This window comes from Maniola hyperantus, chromosome 4 (assembly GCF_902806685.2).
Source record: "Maniola hyperantus chromosome 4, iAphHyp1.2, whole genome shotgun sequence".
Classification (NCBI taxonomy): Eukaryota; Metazoa; Arthropoda; class Insecta; order Lepidoptera; family Nymphalidae; genus Maniola; species Maniola hyperantus.
Genome location: NC_048539.1, coordinates 6939289 through 6963143, shown reverse-complemented (window position 1 = coordinate 6963143; position 23855 = coordinate 6939289). Strand labels below are relative to the sequence as shown.

The 23855-nt window shown below is 36.0% G+C and overlaps 2 protein-coding genes across 2 annotated transcripts in view; one reads left to right on the top strand and one right to left on the bottom strand.

Moving 5' to 3' along the window:
• The window catches only part of Esyt2 (extended synaptotagmin-like protein 2), a 54734-nt gene extending 38761 nt beyond the window's left edge, over window positions 1-15973 (top strand). Inside the window, exons 30-48 of the mRNA XM_069498338.1 lie at window positions 204-349; window positions 733-853; window positions 1282-1345; window positions 2766-2872; window positions 4232-4317; window positions 5377-5464; window positions 6153-6235; window positions 7232-7280; window positions 7608-7697; window positions 7971-8057; window positions 8538-8696; window positions 9283-9435; window positions 9691-9841; window positions 10940-11107; window positions 11792-11867; window positions 12408-12500; window positions 12597-12693; window positions 13258-13398; window positions 14777-15973. Of these exons, the coding sequence (XP_069354439.1) occupies window positions 204-349; window positions 733-853; window positions 1282-1345; window positions 2766-2872; window positions 4232-4317; window positions 5377-5464; window positions 6153-6235; window positions 7232-7280; window positions 7608-7697; window positions 7971-8057; window positions 8538-8696; window positions 9283-9435; window positions 9691-9841; window positions 10940-11107; window positions 11792-11867; window positions 12408-12500; window positions 12597-12693; window positions 13258-13398; window positions 14777-14863 (2046 nt within the window). The 3' untranslated portion in view covers window positions 14864-15973. The remainder of the gene's footprint in view (window positions 1-203; window positions 350-732; window positions 854-1281; window positions 1346-2765; window positions 2873-4231; window positions 4318-5376; window positions 5465-6152; window positions 6236-7231; window positions 7281-7607; window positions 7698-7970; window positions 8058-8537; window positions 8697-9282; window positions 9436-9690; window positions 9842-10939; window positions 11108-11791; window positions 11868-12407; window positions 12501-12596; window positions 12694-13257; window positions 13399-14776) is intronic.
• A 765-nt stretch (window positions 15974-16738) lies between these two features.
• Cbp20 (cap binding protein 20) lies at window positions 16739-18331 on the bottom strand. The gene is made up of 4 exons (XM_034968002.2): window positions 18093-18331; window positions 17769-17986; window positions 17194-17296; window positions 16739-16992 (listed from the first exon to the last, which is right to left on the bottom strand). Exons 1-4 carry the CDS (start codon window positions 18159-18161, stop codon window positions 16897-16899), a joined length of 486 nt encoding a protein of 161 aa, XP_034823893.1. The 5' UTR covers window positions 18162-18331; the 3' UTR covers window positions 16739-16896.
• Window positions 18332-23855: the final 5524 nt, after the last annotated feature.

The following is a 23855-nucleotide window of genomic DNA, read 5'->3' as shown; positions in this document are numbered from 1 at the left end:
ATTTATTATTAATCATCTAGTTAGTGTAAGTGGCACTGCCGTTCTAATAAGATATAAAATAAATTAAATAAATAAATAATCTCAATTCGCATTTCATGTCGTACATCCCTTGGTGGTTCTCCTGTTTGACCAAAGTTTAAACCAACCTTTATCAACTTTTAATCAACCATTTTAATATCATGATCATCATCATCATCATCTAGATCCATGGGATGATGCGCGTGGTGATGAAGCCTTTGATCAGCAAAATACCGCTAGTGGGCGGACTTCAACTGTTCTTCCTCAACAACCCTTCTATCGACTTTAACCTCGTCGGCGCTGTGGACATTCTCGACATGCCCGGCTTTAGGTAAACAAGACGAAGTTCAAAAATAAAAACTAACTACGTACTACCTACTCTTTAAAATACTAACGAACGAACAGGTCATATTTATATAAATTGTATAGGTATATTGAAACGTGTTAACTGTACATTCCGATAATATAAATTACTCCTTAAGTATTGATTTATCTTAATTTCTTGACATACTTTTGTTCGTTATTTCCGCCATATTAGATTTGTCATGACGGGCTTATATCAGTGATTATGAAGAAACCGACAAATAAAATACTAAACATATACCTTTTGTAGGCTGATCTTGTAATTATTAAGTAACTATAATATTATCAATATATAAACAGGCATATAATTTTTTTGCTAGAATATCTACTCTAGACTATCAATTTTCGCAGTGACTTACTGCGCCGGTGCATTGTTGAACAAGTGGCGAAGATGATGGTGTTGCCAAATAAGTTCTCAATAAAATTGAGCGACGAAATCCCAACAGTAGATCTACGCATGCCGGAACCGGAAGTAAGTATTTTGTACTGAGTGGCTCTAAATTACATTTATTATCTTTTATTCAATCATACACAAAAAACGGATAGAAATCTTCATCATTGACCCATCGCCGGTTCACTACTGAGCACGGGTTTCCTCTCGAAAAGAGAAGGGTTTGGCCATAGTCCACCAAGGTGACCAAGTGCAAATTGGCAGATTTCACATACCTTTGAGAACATCATGAAGAACTCAAGCATGCAGGTTTCCTCACGATCTTTTTCTTCACCGTTAAAGCAAGTCATATTTAATTGCTTAAAGCGCACATAACTCCGAAAAGTTAGAGGTGTGTACTCGGGATTCGAACCCTCGAATAGGAGGTCGACATCTTAATCTAACTAGGCTATCACGGCTCTCCGACGGCGTTATGTTTTCAAAAAAATAACTAGAATCTTTCTTTTCAGGGCGTACTTAGGATTCATCTGGTTCAAGCTCAGAATCTCATGAGAAAAGATATGTCTATGTTGGGTAAGTACCGACGTAAGCTTTTATGATAAATTGTTTTAACACTAGAGATTCTTTGTTTGTCCCGGAAAAAGGCTGCTTACGTCCGTCTCCGGGATGGAAGCTATCTCAGTACCTCGTCAATAATGTTTCAGGTTCCAGCCGTGAAAAGGCAACAGACACACACACTTATGCACACTTTTTTTTCTTTTTAATTTATTTATCACCAACTACTTCCATACATAAAAGACCGCACATTTAAATACATACAATAAACAGTATCAATTACAGGTGAAACTTTACTTATAAACTAACATGCACTAACTTAACAGATTAAGAGTACAGATTAACTTAATAACAGACACAGACTTAATAACGTAGAGTAACTTGACAGATTAACAGTAGGTAAAATAAAATAGTTAAATATGTACAGGAATTAAAATTTAAAGAAAAATATAGATATACTTAACAAAATATACCTAACAAAATATCCACGCATAACTTTCGCATTTATCACACTAATAATATAATATTATAAAGGCGAAAGTTTGTATAGTCCGCGACAGGTTGGGATGCCAACCGGAGTATGAAGCGGGGGACGCCCCGCACGCCCGGTCCCTCACTGATCGCCATTTCAACCTGTCAATATGTGTGTATGATGTGTGTATGTTTCTTACTTTTTCACGCTAAAACTACTGAACTGATTTGGCTGAAATTTGGAATGGAGATAGATTATGCCTTGGCTTAACACATAGGCTAATTCCTATTAGTTTTTATTTTATTTTATTCATATACAAGTTAGATACAAGAAATTGTAAAATTCCAAACCCATGCCAGGAGTCAAACCCGGGACCCACTAATAAGACCACAGTGTTTACCACTGCGCCAGGGAAGTCGTCAAAATCCATTTAAATCATCTCAAAAATCCATGGTTCCCGCGGGATTATTTAAACATATATCCACGCGGACGACGTCGGGGATATTATCTAGCACCTTAATGTCAGAGAAGTTTCGATTGTGCAGACTGCAGGCCACTCTAAACGGCAAAGACGTGTCATTAGGTGGTACATTCCCTGTACGATGCTACGTAGACCGATTAGTGGCAAGGGTTAATTAAACTGCCATACCCCTTCCAAGTTCCAAATAAGCCCGCTTACATGGTCCCTTAGCTGCATGGTCCCTTATCAGTCATCACTACCCTATTAATCGAGACGAGCTAATTGGGAAGTAAAAACCGAAATTCAACATTTCCGAAAATATTATGTACTTACCTAATTGATTCTTGAGACTGTTTATTTTTAATTTTTAAGACGCTATAATTTAATTTTTTGATCCTGAGATGACTGACATTGCTTTATTGCCATCTCTTTCTCGGAACACTGCAGTAAATGAATCCATCCTCTCACGTTTTATGCTTGGTTCTAGATTCATAATTGTTTTACAGGTAAGGGTAAGTCGGATCCCTATGCGATCATAACAGTCGGTGCTCAACAATGGAAGACCAAACATATTGATAACAATATCAACCCACGATGGGAGTTCTGGTGTGAGGTAAGTGATGTTTACCATTTTCTTCTCTTATTCAATATTAATTATTACTTACCTTTTAGTAGTACGGTAGTTTAGCGCACGGTTATGGTTAACGCACATATTTTTAAACTTTCTCTTATTGATTGTTAATTCTTTCTATGTGTTTACAATTTTATTAATAATAATCCAACGCTTGTAGATTCGATTAGTGGACACATCTATACCTACCTTTGAATCACATTTTCCAAATTTTAGGATGTGTTTATTTTTGATCTGGTTATAACAATATTTTCCTTCGGTGAGTATTATGATCTTTCAGTGTGTCGATTCTTTACATCTTTCAAATTAAACAGATTGTTTTTCCTTAAATGTTCAGAATTTGCAAGTGAAAAAATGCATTTTATGAAATGTGCATTGTATGTATTTTACTTACCCTAATTTATCATAATCATACTAACACTTATAATTTGTGTTTCCTTAATAGCATTTATGTTTGCTATTTGTAATTGAATTGAAGCTTTGCATGTAAATAATACGAAAAAGGATACAAAAGTTTTTTTTACTTTTTGATCAAATGAATCAAGAAATTTGTTTGCGTGTGATTCAGAAATTTACTATTGAGATAGCAATGTGTAGAGACTTAACTTGATGTTGCATGTTTTTCGAGTTGTTATTGACATTATCTAAAATATATTTACTGTCAAATTATTTTGTAAATTGACAAGCAGATTAAAATGTTCAGTCATGTATATTAATAAATTTGAATTAAATTTCCCATGATATCGTGTCATTAAAATAAATGACACGCCCAGCATCTTTTGTATCTTTGTTCGTTTATGTTATAGAAAATCTTATAAAATTTTAAAGTGCCCAACAAATGCAAAACAATAGAGTAGTAAACAATGAAATATATACATAACGTATAATAAATGAGTAAGATTTTCTACTGCAAATTATACAATCCAACATTTATTTCAGATTTTTACTCTCGTTAAAGCTTGTACTAAATAAATGGAAAATCCAATTCTTTATAATTTATGCCATTATTATATTAAATTGGTTTAAATTTCAAATTACAAATGAACTCAGTAAATGTATCATAATAAAATAATGTGTCTTATTCCTGTCCCACGTAATTGTAGTTTAATAAGTAAAATTAATGTATTTTTTTTTTAAATATTGAGGGTTAATCTTCCTCTAATATGTTGTTTTATATATTTTTTTCCAAATTGGCTTTTACTTTTTACGCTTAGTACCAATAAGTACTCTAACTATGCGCCTAGTTTTCTTTCGCTTTATGAAATTGACTAAAAATGTAAGAGAAATGATTTTGTTTTCCCTACTTATGTTTGCGTGGGACTATGCGTGTTTGGCGTAAAGGCGCGTATAATGCAATCGCTGGGCCAAGCGTTGGAAATTGAAGTTCTCGACAAGGACGAGGGCAACGACGATGACAAGCTCGGCAGGTGAGTGCGGTGGAGGCCACGGGTCCTTTGGTTCGGGAAGCGAGCGGGTAGGTGCTAAATGCTTGGCTACTTCAACTTTATCAGTCTATTAGAATAAGGATCAAAATTGAAGAATGTACTCCGAGAAATTCCTCATTTTTAGGCTGCGAGCTTTTGCGTCTGGTAGTTGGTAATGGTAGAGCAAGGTATGCTGCTTGTGATGTTTAGTGTAGATATTAATTTGACTCACAATAAATAATACGGTGCGGTTAAAGAAAATTACATTTAACATCATTAATACTGATCAGGAATCAGTGTTAAAACTATCTATTGGAATCCATGATATTTCATATGGGTGCTAATGTCTATGCTTGTGTGGATTTTCTTAGACCGTATTGGAATTGCTTTTGGTGTAAATAAATTTGTTGCGAAAATTTTATTGAACATTGCATACCTATCTATCTTCCTTTTTTATGCAACTTCTTTAACTTAATTTACTTTTTGGTATTAACTTATTGGTGTGTGCAGTGTTCTTAAGTTTTCATCTGTTGTTGCAATGCCTTAAATGCTTATCTGCCTATCTATATATTTTATTTTTCTATATCATTTTGTTTTTACGTAAGTATATTTATGTCTAAAGGTATGTATTGGATCACAATCTAGATTATAATTTTTGGGTTAGCATTCGAAGAGGTTGTGTCGTGTTTGAAAAACAAAGAGAATGGTTAGATATAAGATAAACCCTGCTGGTGTTACATTTTGTGAAGAAATTATTGTTGGTAACAAACGAATACCAGTGCAATGTATCTTACTTGTCTAGAAGTTGTCTATCCACTCGAGCCATGCAAGTTTTTATTAATATCAATGATATCGTCATAGCTTATATTTGTACGAGCTGACTTTGTTTTGAAAAGTATTTTATAATAAAACGTGGGTCACGTATTAGTAACAAGCCCTATCATAGGCTACTGTCCTTATAGTTTAAGCCGTACATTTATTGTTCAGAAACATGGACGTCACAATTTAAACTATCTTGAGTTTTTGTTAATAAAATGTCATTTTTCCAAAGGCGCCAATAAGTTCAAGAAAGGGTCAGGTGATGCAGTGCGAGGTGTGGGACTGGGATCCGGGAATGGGCATCCAGAATGATGACTATCTCGGCAGGTCTGTTCAGACCGTGGCGTCTCAAGCGCCTTAAACATCTCTGCCATTTTGTTTTGCGTGACCCCGCTCTATGAATCTTCATATTACCTTAAAAAGGCAATACAAACTCTGTATTATTGGCTTAGTATGTTGCTGTCCCACTCTATCATTAAGAAATGTACGAATTAAACACCAGTTGCGCATCGTGTATGAATGTGCGTTAAAATTTTGGACATTCATGGCAAGTAATATGGAGATTCCTAAATGTTTGTTCCCATTAAAACTTAATTTTACTTACATCTCAATTGGGTTTCGTGATTTTTGTGTGGATTTAGTTTGGCGATTGATACACATTCAGCTAAACGACAGAACTAGTCAATTGTTGTTCTGATTTTAGCCTTGATGGGTTATTTTAATTTATTAATATTTTATGAAGTATTTATTTATTTAAACTAAAACTAAAACCTTAAAAAATATAATATTATAACTAAAATATATTATTAAAAGGAGTCCCTTTAGGCAAGGTTCCGAAAATACTGGCAGCGTTCCCCCTTTGAATAGCTTTATTTATTTAATATGATATTTTAACATAACATTTTACTGACATTTTCCTCAAAGCGAGCGTTTTTGACAAAACTAATATTTCTAACGTGAAGTTAAGGTTGTTTTACGCTTTTATTATTGTGTGTATATAACGTGGTGGGTTGTGACAGTCTGTGCTACGCCGGAGCGTCACGAGCGCTACCGTGCAGCTTTTCGACTGGGACCGGGCGGGCAGGGATGAGAAGCTGGGCAGGTCGGTCGCCGCTCTGAAATGTATGACTCGCCATCGTCATCACGCACATGCATGCACACTGCATGTGCGGCAGTTGTGTTCATACATAGATAAACATTTCGGCACCAGTGTAGATTTGATACCCGTTGAAAAAAACAGGACAAGTGCGTGTTGAACTCGCATCGAGAGGTTTCCGTACGATGAACATGTAAGTTTGTACGTACGTACGTTAAGGGATTTGCCATGTTATTTTAGGACCATAGGTTTTGCTATATAAGTAATGAACTGTTTTCTTTATTTATTTTTCAAAATTTTAGGCTCAATAGAGGGGCGGGAGGATGGTCATCAGTCATCACCCTATTCCTTAAATCACTTTTAAACTACATATTTATTTTAAAATTTTAAAAAATTGAGTTGGTAAATACTAATTAATTTTTTATGGTATCTGTAAGTGTATTTTTTATGTTAAAAATAAACTATGTGTACCTATACCTACTTAAACTCCGATGGAAACCGTACTAAAATTTCATCACTTGTATGTAACTGAATGTACTTTAAAATTAATCATCATCATTCCATACTGTACATTAATACATCCATACATCTAAAAAAGTATCGATTTTAAAAATGAGTAAATGCACCACTAATCCAAAAACATCCGCAAAATTAACTATTTGCAATGCTCGTAATTCAGAGCACGACTGTCACAATTTCTTCGTACACACCAACTTGCTTAAATCCACACACATATCTATCTACACATGATTTTAGTTTTCTTCATTCAGATAACACTTAATAAATGTAGATCTAAATCTTAGTTTTATTGACCTCAAGACTAATCAAATATTCATTAATACCTAATACTTAACTATAGTATTTAATCATTTTTGTATCAACCTTTCTGTTTCATTTTATCAACCAGAAAATGCTTTGCATTCTAACATCCTAACCGTTGTAAAACTGTTTAACTTTATTTACCAATGAAAGATTTTATATTGATGAAACATTATTTTGCAGGTGCATTTTAGACATCTCTCAAGTAGTGCGCGCCGGTCGTCTTGATACGGTAAGATGGCTTTACCATATTAAACTATTCTGATATGGTCTTACGTTGTATAATGAGTGAATTTCCCTCTTACTATCATCAGGAATTTGACATTCGAATGCATTGTGTAACTATACAACTTTTATTATTAGGATGCGAGATATATTCGCCTAGGTATTCAAATTGAAAAAGTTTTTTAAATCTTAATTGCTCAACGGTCAGCGAGTGGGTTGGAAATCCATAAACAAGAAACAGAGGTGTAGGTTCAAAGTTCAAACAAAGTATATGAATATTCTCCGAGAAGTGTTTTGATGAACGAAATATAATATGTTATTTTGTATATTCTAGTGGCAAACACTCCAACAAGCGAAGACGGGAAAAGTCCATTTGCGTCTATCATGGCACGGGTTATCCACTAATTTGTTGGACCTTAGTCACGTAAGTATTGTCTAACCTACAAATTCAACACCTGAAGGCTCGGACAAACACAACGCGGGAAAGAAACATAAACGCGGACCTAAATGTTATAGTAGAAGAAAATGTTTGAATTTGTTCACAGTACGCAGCGTGCGTGTTTCGCTGCTGTAGACGCGCTTTTTTGCCGTCATTCCGTTGCACTTTGTGTCTTTCGAAGCCTAAATATTTCTTCAGTTAGCTTGAAGTTTGAACGCTGCCGTCTTTATAGTCATTATGAATTTGTCTGTTCTGTAGGCTATTACGGAGACACAGCTAATAAAGAACGCAGAGCTTAGTTCGGCAGTAGTGTCTGTGTACATCGATTCTTGCAAGCAATTACCGGTAAGTAGAAAAATTTGGTCAACTTTTTATATCGTTTGTATATCACGCCGTACCTATTTAACTGTCTTGTTTCCTTTGACGGAAAATTGCACTTAAAATGCATATGGCAATATTATGATTCTGAAAAATATATATACGAAAGGCAATACTTATAAAACCTAGCGTCCACTAAGCTCGCCGAGCCGAGTCCAATCGAAAATACTATAGAACTGCGTCGATCTGCGGCGCGCTGCAGTATGTACGCCGAATTGATATGTTTATCACACAAATTTCAACCATCGCGTTTCAGCTCGATTCGGTGCACCTCAGGTCGACTCCAGGAGTGTTTGATTTTCGACAAACAAAATTAACAAAAATTACCTTTAATAAGCTTTTAAGTAATGGTAGGTGATATACGTTTCAGTATACTGCTGATCGTTTCTTAAATGATGCTTGAGCCATGAACCAAAGTGCTATTTTCATTATGATTTTAACAAACAGAACGCCCGGCCCGGTTCTCGCCCGGACCCCTACCTCACAGTAACTGTGTGCAAGAAAACTGAGAACACGGCAGTGCAGATGCGTACCGATAGCCCCGTCTACGAGATCGGATATTCTTTCCTCGTGCAGAATCCCGAGATTGATGTGATGGAAATTAAGGTACCTACATACGACGGCCATGCCAGACGTATAGTACGCAACAGGTTGAGATGGCAATCGTGGTATGAGTCGGGGGGACGTCCCGCACACCCGCCGTCACTCGGGGGCTGTTCGGGTGTGCGGGTCGTCCTCACCCCAATTGCCATGTCGACCTGTCGCTAACTATATGTATACTTCGCTTGATAGTTTTTATTTGCGTAGGTTTATGGAAGTTATACCACGCATCTTCCCTCATATTCTGATCATTTGTGTGACTGATAGTATCAAAGTAAGTGATAATGTACGTGATAGAAACAAACAAAACCCCTAAATTAAATTAAATTACTATGCTTAGATTTTCTCAAAGTAGCGCAGAATGTGTAATTGTACTTTTTGTTGGCCCTTGACTGGGGTATGGCAGTTTAAATTAAAGGCATACATACCTCTTGTCGATTTTTACACGGTATCTTAGAAAGCTAAATCGTTTGTCGGTACGTCTTTGCCGGTAATGTAATAAGCCACTACAATTGAGTAGATTAGCACAAAAAGGTTAATCAGTCGAATTTGTCCAAAAAGATTTTGTTATATTAATCAATCAACTTTCTAGGTTATGGACCAAAAGACGGGCAGTCAACTTGGACAACTCACCTATGGAATATCTTCATTATTGAAACAAAACAATCTAACTATGCTGAACCAACCAATGAACTTACAAAAATCTGGTCCTGAATCCAAAATTATCTTGGGCTTGCAATTGAAGGTGAGGAAGTATCTACATATATAAAATACATCTATTTCTATATATTCTGTATCCAGAATAATTATTAACAAAATTATGTAGCCGACGTCTTAACCATTAGGCTATCACCGCTTGGCTATTATTACTAGGCTATTATCCTTTACGCAGTATACATTTTAAAAAAACCCAACATACTATATTTCAAAAGTATTTTCGACTTCCGCAAAAATATAATGTATTGTTTTCATACTTTTATTGGTATGATGACTGTCGCAGATCCTCAAAGAAGCAATCAAAGAGGAGGACGTTGAGGAAGAAACGCCAACAGTACCGACTGAGACCGAGCCTCTATTGCCCTCCGCCCCCGCCGAGAGCACAGACGGGCCCGCGGCCGCTCCTCTGGCCCCTCTCACACCGCCCGGTACAGGTATGTATTTTATTTTATTCTGATACAAGAATCACATGACCAGAAGTGTAATAAATGTTAGCACTGGACCCAGACGACAGGGAAGACCTCGACAAAGCTGGATGTCGGTAATATTGAACGACCCTAAAACAGCCCATATTGACCCAATGACGACCCAAAACAAAACAACTTGGAGAAATATGGTTAGGAGAGTCGATCCCAACTAAAGTGCGACAAGGCTCTCTTGGCACTTGAGTGACATTGACAGGGGGGGCGCTGTTGGAGAACAAAAGCTTAGAATATTCATACAAGAACAAAGGGGACACTTGAGGGCAACGTTAGTTCAGATTTTCGCCACGCACCAAGATAGATTTGTCGCACTATAGCATGGACAAAGGCTAGGTCTGTTACAAGTTATTTCTTGACTGCGATCTATGATGATGCTCTTAGATGAAAGTGGGCTAAACTTGGAAGGAGTATGGCAGTTTTATTAAATCCATACCCCTGATCGGTTTCTACACAGCATCGTACCGGAACGCTAAATCGCTTGGTAGCACGGGTTTGCCAGTAGGGTGGTAACTAGCCACGGCTGAAGCAGACAATCTATTAAAATCAATCAATCAATTACAAGCAATGATACTGTTGTCAAATCAAATCAAATGAATAGATAGCCTATCTGACAATTGCCAAGTTTCTTGGCTGGTTGTTCTCAGTAGAAAAGGCATTGCCAGTCGTAGATTCATTTGATGATTCAAAAGAACTTGTTAAAGTTTATTTGAATAGAAGGCCTAGGTAGATGTTGCCACTGGTCTCTTCAAACCCCCAACAATTCACAGCGTTTGTGATCATTCATTTGCGTGAATTGAGGTTTTTAAAAATTCCGTACGAACTCTTTATTTTCTCACGATAAAATTTATTTCCTCAAGATCAGTTTGGCTGACGGTTGAACCATGAAATATGACAGACTCTTATTAAATTAATGCCTGTCATATTTCATTTTTCCAATGGTAACTCCTACAAAACAGCAATTCAGTAGCTATATCGTAGTAGTAGTTATATCGAACAGACATGTCCAAAATGTTTTTGCAAAATCATTATGCATTAATTCAATGAAATCAGTTTCAGCAAACGCATCAGTTATAACAACAAATAGCGACCTCCAAAACTTGGAAGATGCCGGATTCAACCCAACCAACCCATCCCATATTTCAACAACATTCCCATCAACAACTACGGATGATACATCAAATAAATCTATTCCTGTTGAACAAATTATTAAAGAAGTTGGTAAGTTTATAAACTGCTCTGTATCAAATAAATAGCGGGCGAAAAAACTATGTAATTACACTTCTGATCAAAAATTTTTTTTTTTAAATTATGACGTTAATGGCACCGATTCTAAGCACAACCTAATTTTAGAGTATTCGCACCCTCTTCTTACTATTGTAATATGAAAAGGACAGAAGCAGTTTGACATTTCTAAATTTAATTTTTAGATGGTAAAACCCGTGATTTTAGCACGCACTCGAGAACCTACTGTTTAAATTTGTATTGTGCACTAAAATTTAGAGTCTTTAAATGTGAAAGTCATGTTCCGTTCCTTTTTTAGCATTAGTTAAATGAAAAGGATGCAGATACTCTAAATTTAGTTTAGAGAGAGACTAGAGAATCGGGGCCATTGGCCCACTTAATCTGAACTAGTTCAGCAATACGGTCTTAACTAAGTTTAGGACTTAATTTCAACACAGGAAACTGTACTGAAATTAAGTCTGAAGTTCATAATTTCGATCACTGAATACAAAGTTGAACTTATTTCCAAGCAAAATGATCTAAAACTGCTAACATTGAGTCCAAAGTTCGTGATTTCTATCCTGACGGCATATTTATCGTCTGCTTGTACAGCATTTCACCCAATTTTTTGATTAATAATATTCAAGAACCAATTGTTCTTAAATCTTTTCTATTTCGCAGATGTGCCACAAGAAAGTCAATTGCCATTTGAGCGCGAATCGCCGAAATTGGTTCACAGGACCTCTTCGTTGACCACGTAAGAAACTTTAAAGCAATACAGTTTGACAAAATTATTGCTCAATTCAAAAAAGCGGGGATAGTCTAGTTTTAAGACGTCGACCTACTGTTCGGGCGGCCGGGTTTCGATCTTGGGCACGCACGTGTAACTTTTCGGAGTTATGTGCATTTTAAGAAATTAAATAGGTATTATCACTCACTTTAATGTAAAAGGAAAACATCAGGAGCAAACCTGCTTACTTGAGAGTTCTCTATAGTGTTCTCAAAGATGTGTGAAGTCCGCTAATCTGCACTGGCCTGGACCGTAGTCCACGCTGACTATTGCGGATTAGAAGGGTTTAGGCCATAACCTAAACCCTTCTAATTCTGAGAGGAGACCCATATTTAATAGTAGACCAGTGATGGGTTGATGATGATAGCTACTGTCCGTTACCAAATAGTAATGGACTGTATCATCATCAATCAACCCATGATACTGTCCATTACCCACCGCATTATTATTCCAAGAGTGAATGTGGTGGCAATGTAAGCTTCGACTGAACAAATTTGTTCTTCATAGGTCGGCGGGTGAAGCTGGACTTGGTCGCATCCTGTTATCTCTTCGTTATAGTATGCAAAATCAAATTCTATATGTGGTCGTCCATAAAATAATGTGAGTACACAATCTTTCAAAATCTATATTCCTCATCACGATTAATATTCGACATACCTACTGTTTTATTAATATTCAATATTAATTAATTCACAGGAATATACCTCTAAAGGACCCAACAAATGTGCCTGATCCCTATGTTAAGCTGTATTTACTGCCCGGCCGTTCTAAGGACTCAAAACGTAAGACTCCGGTAAGTACTGTAAATGATCGATTTTGGAATACCATATTTTCCTCTATCCCACATGGGTCAGGTTGATTCCTGGCTGTATCACTTTGAGAATTTATATTTTTTCAAATTGCCTTACTTACTTTCTGCAGGAAGCTTAAACCGTTGCTCCAAATACCTACTACCTAGGATTTTTCTATACATTAAGGTGTCACGTAAATAGGCCTTTTTTAGTTTGCATCTACATTTTCTATGCTGTAAGATCGCAGTCGAGCGCTAACCTTGTCATCACGTAAAAAATGTTTAGGTACAATAAAGCCGGGTACTGTTTAGCGAGCCGTAACCGTAACCATACTGATACAGTAACAAGGTTCTAGATCTAGTGTGTACGAGATGTTTACAATCACTGTAACTGTAACGGCGAGCCAGTAGTGTTCATTTCAGTTCAGCGTTCATCAATCGTCGCCTTGCCGCGAACGCAGCGCGTTTTGCTCGTGGCAGACTGGTTACGGTTATAGCTCGCTAGTGAGTAGCCGGCTTAAGTTAGAAAAATCTTATCAGATTTATGAAAGAAATGTATCTATTTAGGTGGTAAGGGACACCTGTATGCCGGAATACGACGAGCAGTTCGAGTGGGCGATCCCGCTGACCGAGTTGCACTCGCGCCAAGTCGAGGTCACCGTCGCTACACACAAGGGTTTCCTTGGCGGCAGTCCCGTCATTGGCCAAGTAAATAATAATCACTTCATCATCATCAACTCATCATCTTCGCCGGCCATAGTTCACCACGCCGCCGCTGGTCAAGTGCGAATTGGCAGCCACCTTTTAAAACATTATAAAAAATAGGGTATTTGACAGGTTTTTGAAAACTGTTAATTACTGATGTCTAATAGATTAAAGGGTCACAACAAATTTGGTAACCATCACGGCTATGGATTTTTTTGGGTTCAAAGGATCGAGGGCAACTCTCTATAGTTAAATATGCCACTCTGCCTGCGCTGAATGGATGCTGTAAGTATTTATGGCGCCTGAAAGACGAGTGATCGTTACCAAAAATAACATGATATGGATATGGCTCTGGTCTCCTTTGAATCCAACAAAATCCATATCCGTGATTGTTACCAAATTTGTCGTGATCCGCCGATCTATAAGGACTTTATAGAAAATGTATATTTTTATTACATGTAGGAGAAAAAATAAAAACAAAAAATAGTAGCGAAAACGATTTCCTGACAATATGGCGCCTCATACGTCATTTTGACGTCACCTGTTCGTAAACTTTGGTTGTTGCTTAGAGTATTTAACTATGGGTTGTTGACTATACACGCAACTGTTTACGTCATCAACCACTCAGCCAATCACAGCCGTTACGATCACGTGACTAAAGTAGACAAAAAATCATTTTCTTTGTCGATTTTCTCTTAAAATATCTCGTAATTTTCTTAACTGATTATAGTTGGTTTCCAAAATTCATATTCAAGACTGATGCCATCAATAAATCCTATATTTTACTTGCTGTCAAATACCCTATTATGCATTTTGAAGAAAACAGAGAATACTAATAAACTGAATAAAAACACTGATATATTTGGCAAGTTTCCGGCGAGTCCTACTTAACTTATCTTATTCTTATCCTTTATTTTGTATGCTGTCAAATACCATATTCTCAGGCATATGCCGGTTTTCTCATGTTTGTAATAGTCATCATTTTGGCTCTCATATTTTGCCAAAGTACCTACTTAAAGGCAACGGTATTAGAAATGAGGAATAAGTTTACACAATCGAAGTTGTGTAATGGTATGAATCTAGAGTCAATTTATTATACCAACATTGTTAACAGCCTATTAGTACGCACAACAGACGGAAACGTTTAAGTGCGGAAACCAGCGAAGAAGAAGACAGCCTATTAGTATGTAGACTGTCTCATAAGAAGTTTCCAGAATTACACTGTCTGATTCACACATTCCCATTCAAATGACAAGGTTGTTCCTCCATATTATTGTCTGACTGTCAGTAGCTCCTTCCTAATGACGTCCTTGTATATTCTATTGCGGATAGCCTCAACATTTTAAGACCTAATTTCACTTTATTTATTGTTCGATTTTAGGTACTAGTACATCTGAACCAGTATGATTTCCGTGAAGCCAAAACTCTATGGTTTGATCTTCTGCCTGAATCCACGCCAAGAGAATAAACTTAAGGGTGCAATTATGAGATTTTATGAATATTGAATATTAATTTTTAATATGTTGCGCAAAGCTATTTAAGGATCTGCTGAAGTACATAATATTATTGTGTACTTGTTTATTTTTATCTTTTATCTCTTTATACTGCAATTATTTTCGTTTATTTTCATTTTTTATCAATTTCATCATTTTTATTCACATAAACTGCACACAATTAAATTCAGAACGATCAAGTTTTTAGTTGTCTTATTGGAATGAGTGAAAAATGTATGTTATGGGTAGTCTTAGGGTGAAATCTATAGAGCGCACTCTGACTTTGTTTAGACTTAAGACAGAGTTAAAACGAGACAGATGTATACCTCTCACATAAATCTGTCTCGTTTTAACTCAATCTTAAGTCTGAGTAAAGTGCGCTCTACTGATCTCAGTCTAAGATTTGATTGTGTCAGTACACAATCAAATCTAAAATTATTTAACATAGCATATTGACCACCAGTCTTCACACATAATATAAAATTTCTAGAGGAATTTGGCCTTTTGCTCAGACATAAATCCGTCTCATTTTAACTCGGATTTAAATCTGAGCTTAGTCAAAGTTCGCTCTCTCAGCCTGAAATTCCTTTAAAATTGCTGTATGCAGTAAAGATTTGTATAGAGACTCCAAAACTCAGAACATTTGCGACTTTTTCGCTCTATAGATCTTAAGAAAAGTATTATTTAAACTTACCAAAATGTTTTACTTATTTTGCAGTAATCAGATATTCTTAAGACTTTATTTATATTTTAAGCAATTTCTTATGAGTAGGTATGTAACAAAAACACCATCCTGTTAATGTGTATTCAATATAAAATATTACATTTATGTTGTTATTATATGCGACAGAAATGGTTACTTATATGAATGTTTATTGTTTCATGAATGTTATCAATGTTGCATTAATTAATCCTTTATAATCAAGCTTTTAAATTGTTACTTAAAATGAATCTTATGAATTTTTGGAGATTGAATGTATAGAAAGTAAGTAGGTACCTATAACAAGTGTTAAATTATTATGCTTTAAGTGTATGCTTTTTATAAGTTATTATAATAATAAATATATTTTTTCTGTACACCAATATTTACTTATTTTTGTTTTTATGAGGAGGTCTAAGGTTGGGCATGCTTGTCCAGAAGACAACTATTCACTTTTGCCTTAAAAGGTAAAAGTATGACAGGAAAAACAGATGCTGGGATAGTGTTCCATACCTTATCGTATCAGAAAGGTTGATAAAAACATTTGTAAGTTAACAGAATCCATACCGATGTTTAATCGATTTTGACGTTTTATAGAGTTTGGTAGTTTGCATCCCGGGAGGGAATGGACATAGCTCAGAACAAATTGCTCTTAGCTAATGTGACTCTTACTGTTAAAACGAGATAGCTGAATGCATTTAAGCTCTTATTAGAACGTGACAAAATGATTATTTTTGTCCTTATCACCGTGGCCACTTTTTTTGTTTGTCAAAATGTATTTGTACGTGAGATCTTGACAAACAATGTGAAGTGAGGTTATTTTGACTCGAGTAATACTAATACTTAAAGAAATAATTAATTTGTTTTTGAAGTTATTGTGCAATGATGGGTTGCAGTATACTAGGCTACAATAGCCGAAGCGAACGTAAAATAGAAGGAATAACATTTCACAAGTAAGTACCTCTGCTTGAGCGAGAGGAGCTGAGGCCCTGAGGGGGCCACGCTACTTGCATATCTGTATATATATCTGTGGGACATATGCTATTTTTTATCCTGTAAAATCAAAGGGTTTTCTCGAGATTTTTAAAAAACTAAAATCCACATGGATGTAGTCACAGACATCATTTAGTACACAATAAAAACAACTATCTTTAGTTATAGTCCATTTACTTATAATTAAAAATATTGGTACAATTGTATTACATCCAATCATTTGAATGTATATTGCCAACAATTATATTATTACAGTCTTTCACAAAAAAGTCACAATTCATCATAATTTTTATGTTGAGATAGGACACGTTATGATCAGCGTTCTAACGTGTTTGGAGTAATCTTCTGTGCAATTATTTTTCCATAGCCGCCACGGCCGCCGTCATAATCTGTACGGTATTCATCACGAACCTGGGGATACAAATAAATATATTATGAAATGTACCAAGAACCATAATATACTTAGCACAAGCTGTCTCTGATAGTGAATTTTTCTGTTCAAAGTGAAAAGAGTGTATAACTCTGTCATTAAACCCATTTTATCTTCAACTTAAATATCTACCCGAGCCGCAGATAAAATGGTTGATATCTTTTATTTCCTGTATAACTTACCTGCCCACCAGTTTTGCCTCTCCCATATTGTCTACCTTCAATGAATCCAGCGTCCCAATCACATCTTATGATCCTGTCATCCAATCTGGTACCATTTATATATCTGAAAGATCAAAAAATTACATGACAGCTTTTTATTAACACTTTCATGTTTTATTCTTTTAAAACCAGTTCATATTTTCACTCAATTTCAATCATTATTTCATTGTTGCACATGAGAATTGAGATCAAGTCAAGCTCAATCAAGTTAACCACTCCAAGATTGACTGAAACAGCTGGTGTGAACTGCTTGAGAGGGCCATGCATGTTGGTAAACGATCAACACCTGAAGCAGTATGTATGGTCATACTTAGTTGAAACAAATAGTATTGATATTTATTTTGAACTAACTGCCCCGGCGAACTTTGTACTGCCTAACAGTTTTTAAATTTTTCTCCATAAGAACCATCATCGTACTTCAGGGAATATTATAAAAAAAGAATTAGCGAAATCGGTTCAGCGGTTCTCGAGATTTGCGATATGCAACACATTTAGTGATTAATTTTTGTATTATAGAAGAAGATAGATGTACTAACCTCATACAATTTTCAGCATCTGGTCTTTCATAATATTCAACAAAACAGAAGCCACAAGGTGTTTTCTTATATTTATCTAAACCCATTATAACCCGCCTTAGATCTCCACAGCGTGAAAACAATTCATAAATCTGTTCTTCTGTTGTATAGAATGACAAATTTCCTATATAGAGTGTAGAAGAGCCCTTTAATAACTTTTCTTGTTCATTTCGGGAACCCTGTAACAATTATTACACGATAATTATTAAAAATAATAGATTACATCTAGTCAATTCAAAATTAGGATTATAAAAGTATTTTATATTATTAAAATGCCACAAATACCTTAAAATGCTGATCTCGATAGGAACTTATTTCAATCGACGAATTCATGGAATCATAACTTCTCTTCATCTCGTACTAGAAAGCTCAGGCCTTGGTACACTTTGTTAATACACTTTCTATAAGGTTTGAAGCACAAAAGGCAAGAAAATAAATAAAATTAAAAGATATTCAGCAGTGGGATAAAAATATGTTAAATTCACAAATCACAATTAAAACGTAGTGATTATATACTCAATCTTAGAACAAATAGCATGGTACTTCAATTCATTTAGTACCAAAAGTCAATAGCAGACCGCGCTACTGTGACTGGACAAATTCGATATATTATTCTGTGGTCAAGGCATCCCATGTTTAATTTTTCTACCAAATTGGTAGTTTAGTTTACATTAACATATTTGTATTTTAAAGAAAAAAATAGTCTCTAACCATTAATTTCTATTTACCAATATTTTATTTGGTTCTACCTTTGGTATGTATCATTGATTTAATAAATATTCTTGAAAATAAAATTGTCAGACAATTTTTTGCTATTGATATGGTAGAAATTGGGCAAACAACCTGGTCTATGCTGGCGGTCGTAATGTTTTCTGATTTTGCTATTTTCAATACCTTTTGTAACTATTTAAAGCCAGTTTTTAGTGATTTCACGCTACGTTTAGCAAACCAGTGAACCTAACCCACGCTAAGTAAGCTGTCAGAGATTCTAGTGTTTTGAGACCAAAGAAATTTTAAGTTTTCCGTACCCATGTTTGAAACAGAGACTTCCAGTGTTTTGAGACAGGACTCCAGTGTTTTGAGACAGAACTCCAGTGTTTATTTACGAGACAGGACTCCAGTATAGTTGTAGTTAGGTGCTAGTTAAGTTTAGTGAACATTTCTTACAAGAGGGGCTGTATTCCAGGCTGTTCAGGTTCACTGCAGGTTTGTAAATGCCATTGTAATACCGTCATAGGTATCTACTTTAATCCTTGAATGCAATTTTTATTAAATTCCTTGAACTTGATGACAATATGGTTCACGCATAGGTTTTTCTTTAAGTATTGGGCGTTCCGATCCAGTGATAGATTCTCTTGACGATTCGAAAGCACCTATTTACAAGTTTATTTGAATAAAGAAGTAGGTATTTCTTTAGTTTTTCTAGACCAAATTCCTATCATGATCAACACATCGCTGGCTCACTACAGAGCACGGGTCACTTCTTAGAGTGAGAAGGGGTTTAGCCATAGTCTACCACACTGGCCATCGCATTGGTAGACTTCACACCCTTTGATAACATTATGGAGAACTTTCAGGCATGCAGGTTTAGTGATATTTAATTAGTTAAAACACACAACTCCGAAAAGTTAGAGGTGCATGCCCTAGATTGAACCCCCGACCTCAGATTAGATGTGATTAGATTAATTGAGTCAGATTTAGTGAACATGTTATGAACTTGTGACCATACTAAGATACTCATATTTTTACTTTTCAGGTTTAGAAAATGTCCTGCATGAATTTCCAAATCGTGCAAAAGATTTGGATCTTTTTATGACCTGGATTCATAATATTGATATCTTGAAACTAAACTACTCGGCACCAGACCCCAGTCCTCAGGCAACTTTATAAACTGTTTTAGGATAAGGAAGAGTGATTAGGATTAATTTTGGTAAAAAATAAAGATTAGAATCCAAAAATTTCTATTATTTAAAAATATGTGTTCAGATTAATTATTATTATAGATTTTTTTTAAATTTACATGATATGTTAAATTGTAAGGGAGTCAAATATTAATAAATAATTAATCTGAACACAATCCTACCTTCCATAGCAGTCCTATATGTATGTATTATATGTATAGGTATGAACCTATAAAGCAGTCTATATATATATATATATAGGTAGGTATGTACATATTATGAATATTAGTTCCATTCGTCAGATACAGATGGCGCTACTAAGCTGTTGCCACTATTAGCTCGCGAGATAGTACTCTATTTCCATATGTTAAAAGTACTCTGTGACAATCACATTCACTGACATGACAGCTGCTGACTTTTAGTCTATACCAATTCAATGAACTCTGTGGTCTATACTCCAAAGAGTATACATATAATCACTACGTTGTTATATTACTTTACTCCGGAGCGAGACCAATCTATGCTTTACTCTATGCTGACATGTATTTATAAATTAATAAATTATAATGTACCTATGAAGAGGCACGAAATAGAAAATTGTGGAAGGATCGGAGGGAGGCCTTTGCCCAGACGTGGGACAGCACAGGCTGATTTAGATTAGATTAGATTAGAATGTACCTACTTGCTGACGAGTAAATGTATTCTGTGGTACTGACAAAGGCTCACAGACCGGTAGGGCGATTGTCTAAAACCTGCATCAATCATCATTACAATCTCAATTGTTCTGATTGGCTGAATTTGTGCGATTCTTGTTGCAACAATGCATTGTGGCCAATAGTGAGCGAGCATTAACCAATCAGAGATGATTGCGAACGTGACATTGTAGCTGTCAAACAACCGCGGTAGGGCCACAGAAAAAAAGACAAAGGCTGCTGGGTAATCATTCATCCAAGGGCTGCTGACATTCACGCCTCACCTCAGAACAAGGACTGTTAGAAGTAGCCTTGGAATACACTGAGAATTAACAAATTGTAATGATCCCCATTTTTTGTATATTAAATTAAATTATATATTAATGTAATGTAATAAGTGTTTCTATAATACATAATATTATTATGAATTAAGAAGATACTTCTTAATACTTAATATTATTATGTATTAAGAAGTAGACGGAATGACACACTTTTTAAACCTCCGTGGTTTTTTGCTGTGTCTAAATTGGATTTGTTAAACATTCTTTATATTGGTAATTTAAAAAAAAAATTGCATTAACGCCATGATAACATAATATTACGACTCTAAAGCCAAGCAAATCGCGCCCCTCAAGATCATCTTGTTCACTGGCTCACTACTGAACATGGGTTTGTGTTGGTGTGTGTGGGTTTGTGGGTAAGTGCAGATTGGCAAGTCTGCCAATCTGCACTTGGCCAGCATGGTAGACTAGGGGCCGGTTGTTTCAAACCATTGGTCTTCGTAAGATCCGTTCGTTAAAATTTAACGGACGTAGACGAACTTTAACATCTGTTAATTTAAGTGCGTTGCTTCATTGTACAAAAAACTGTTCGACATTGTTATTTTGGTTGCGAAACTAACCCTAAAAATTAACTTACTTCTCCGTATCCTTTTCTTATTTCATTTTAAGTATATTAAATTATATACATAGTTATTAATATTGCTACTTCGCATTTTAAACACTTTTTCTTTCTTACAAAATCTTCAAAAAAACTATCATTAAAAGCTTTGAATTAAATTGATTCCATTATAATTTGTAAATAAAATATTCCGTTTGTAAGAAGTATGAAGTTACGAACTGATTTGACGATCACCAATGGCGCCAGCACTGGTTAACGTAAACGTAACTTTTTAACGAACGTTAGCGCTAATAGATGCTGAATCAACGCTTTTTCTTTACTTACGTTCGTTAGCGCCATATTTAAAGGTTACGTGTCCGTCAAAGTTTGTTGAAACAACCGGCCCTAGGTATGGCCAAAACCCTTCTCACTCTGAGAGGAGACCCGTGCTCTGTAGCGAGCTGGCGATGGAATGGATTGACCATAATGATGATGATGATGACATATTTTTGAGAACATTATGGAGAACTCTCAGGTATGCAGGTTTCCTCACGATGTTTCCTTAACCGTTAAAACAAGTTATATTTAATTCCTTGAAACGCACATAACTCTGATAGAGGCGCGTGCCCAGGATTGAGCCCCCAACCTCCAATTAGGAGGCGGACATCCAAACCACTAGGCTTCTCGAGGGACTTCTTCTAAAATGATTCCAAAATTTCTTTAGTAATTCTTCTAAAATGATGATTGGAAAAAATTAAAATGTGTTTAATGGACAAATAATTAGTATATACCTACCTAATTATTTCCAATTTACAAATTAAGATAATGGGTATATATGGTATAGTTATACCAAATAGGGTATCATATGAAAGGGCTTCACCTGTATGTTCTAAAACAGTTTTTATTTATTTTTATGCATTATAGTTTTTGATTTATCGTGAAAAATGTCGAAAAAAATACCTGAGTACGGAACCCTCGGTGCGCGAGAGACTAGCACTTGGCCGGTTTTAGATTTTTTCTTATAAAATACCGTATTCCGAGGTACTTACGGACTACAGACTAATAGTACTTAGGTACCATTGGGAATAAGCCACCTTTTGTTCAACTTTCACGAATCACGATGCCATAGGTAGGTATACATACTTGGTAATAATGTGTGTCCAAGAGGCATGCTAATATTACCTCTATGTAATAATATTACGTTGGCACTAGTTTACCTATTATTTACGCATCAATAGATGTCATTCACGCAATTTACTTGTATGACCTAATCCTTTACCCTTGACATTCTACACAGTGGCTGGCACCGGTTTAATATTTTAGGCATATCATACACGAGACAAGTCGAGGCGGATTTGCGGGCCTCTAAAGAAGGATGCCTGCACATTGAAGCGCGTTGTGCCCGCATTGCCGATAGGCATTTTAGGAATCAAACATACTTATTGCCAAAAGTATGTACAGTACGCGGCAGAAAGTAATGTCCATCGGCCTTTAGAATGACATTTCGGCTTTGTAGACTCTGTCACTCATACCTATATGACGTTTTGTCGGTCTCAACAAATCTGCTATCTCCTTCTAAAGTTCCATGTGCATTACTTTCGGCCGCGTACTGTCTGACGTTTTATTGCGCTATTGCGCTCACTGCCAGGAATATGCGGCACGGCGCGGCGGGCGACGAGTTGGAGAATAAGCACCCCTTGCCTTTGTTTCGTATTAAGTAGTTCCCATGGCATAATAAACCACGGATTCACGAAACAAGTGTACCATTTACTTACCTAAAACCTGAAACGAGTTATCGTTCACGGCCTACAGCCGCAACTTCAACGCGACTTAAAGATAGATGACTTAAATCTCTTTCTATATGTGCAAACTATCTATCAGATGTACGACTCTGACGAGATGTCAGACGTAAGTCGCAGATATATTTATCGTTAAGAACTCGGACGTCCGAAAGATAGCTATCTCGCAAGCCGCGTCCATACTACAGTGCAGTTGCTTAGCTGCGGCTAACGGACGCGTCCCAAAGTTTGTTTCACGCTTTCATCATCATCATGATCAACTCATCGCCGGCTCACTACAGAGCACGGGTCTCCTCTCAGAGTGAGAAGAGAGTTTTTTGGCCATATAGTCTACCACGCTGGCCATGTGCGGATTGGTAGACTTCACACACCTTTGAGAACATGGAAACTCTCAGGCATGCAAAAGTTTCCTCACGATGTTTTCCTTCACCGTTAAAGCAAGTGATATTTAATTACTTAAAACGTACATAACTCCGAAAAGTTAGAGGTGCGTGCCTGGGTTCGAACTCCCGATCTCGGATTAGAAGGCGGACGTCCTAACCGCTAGGCTATCACAGTTTCACGCTTATGCTGCCACCTCGTTGACGGTTGATAATAATTCAATAGGCTAGTTGACACTTTTTTTAAGTTGGTCTTAAATGGTTAATATTTGTCCTATTAGATCAAAAAAATTAACACTATATTTTTTTGCGCCCTAAAAACCGTAAAACTTTAATTTAAAAATATTATTTTCTCAGACAGGTGAAAACACTGTCGGCCATGTTTGGCCCATAGATT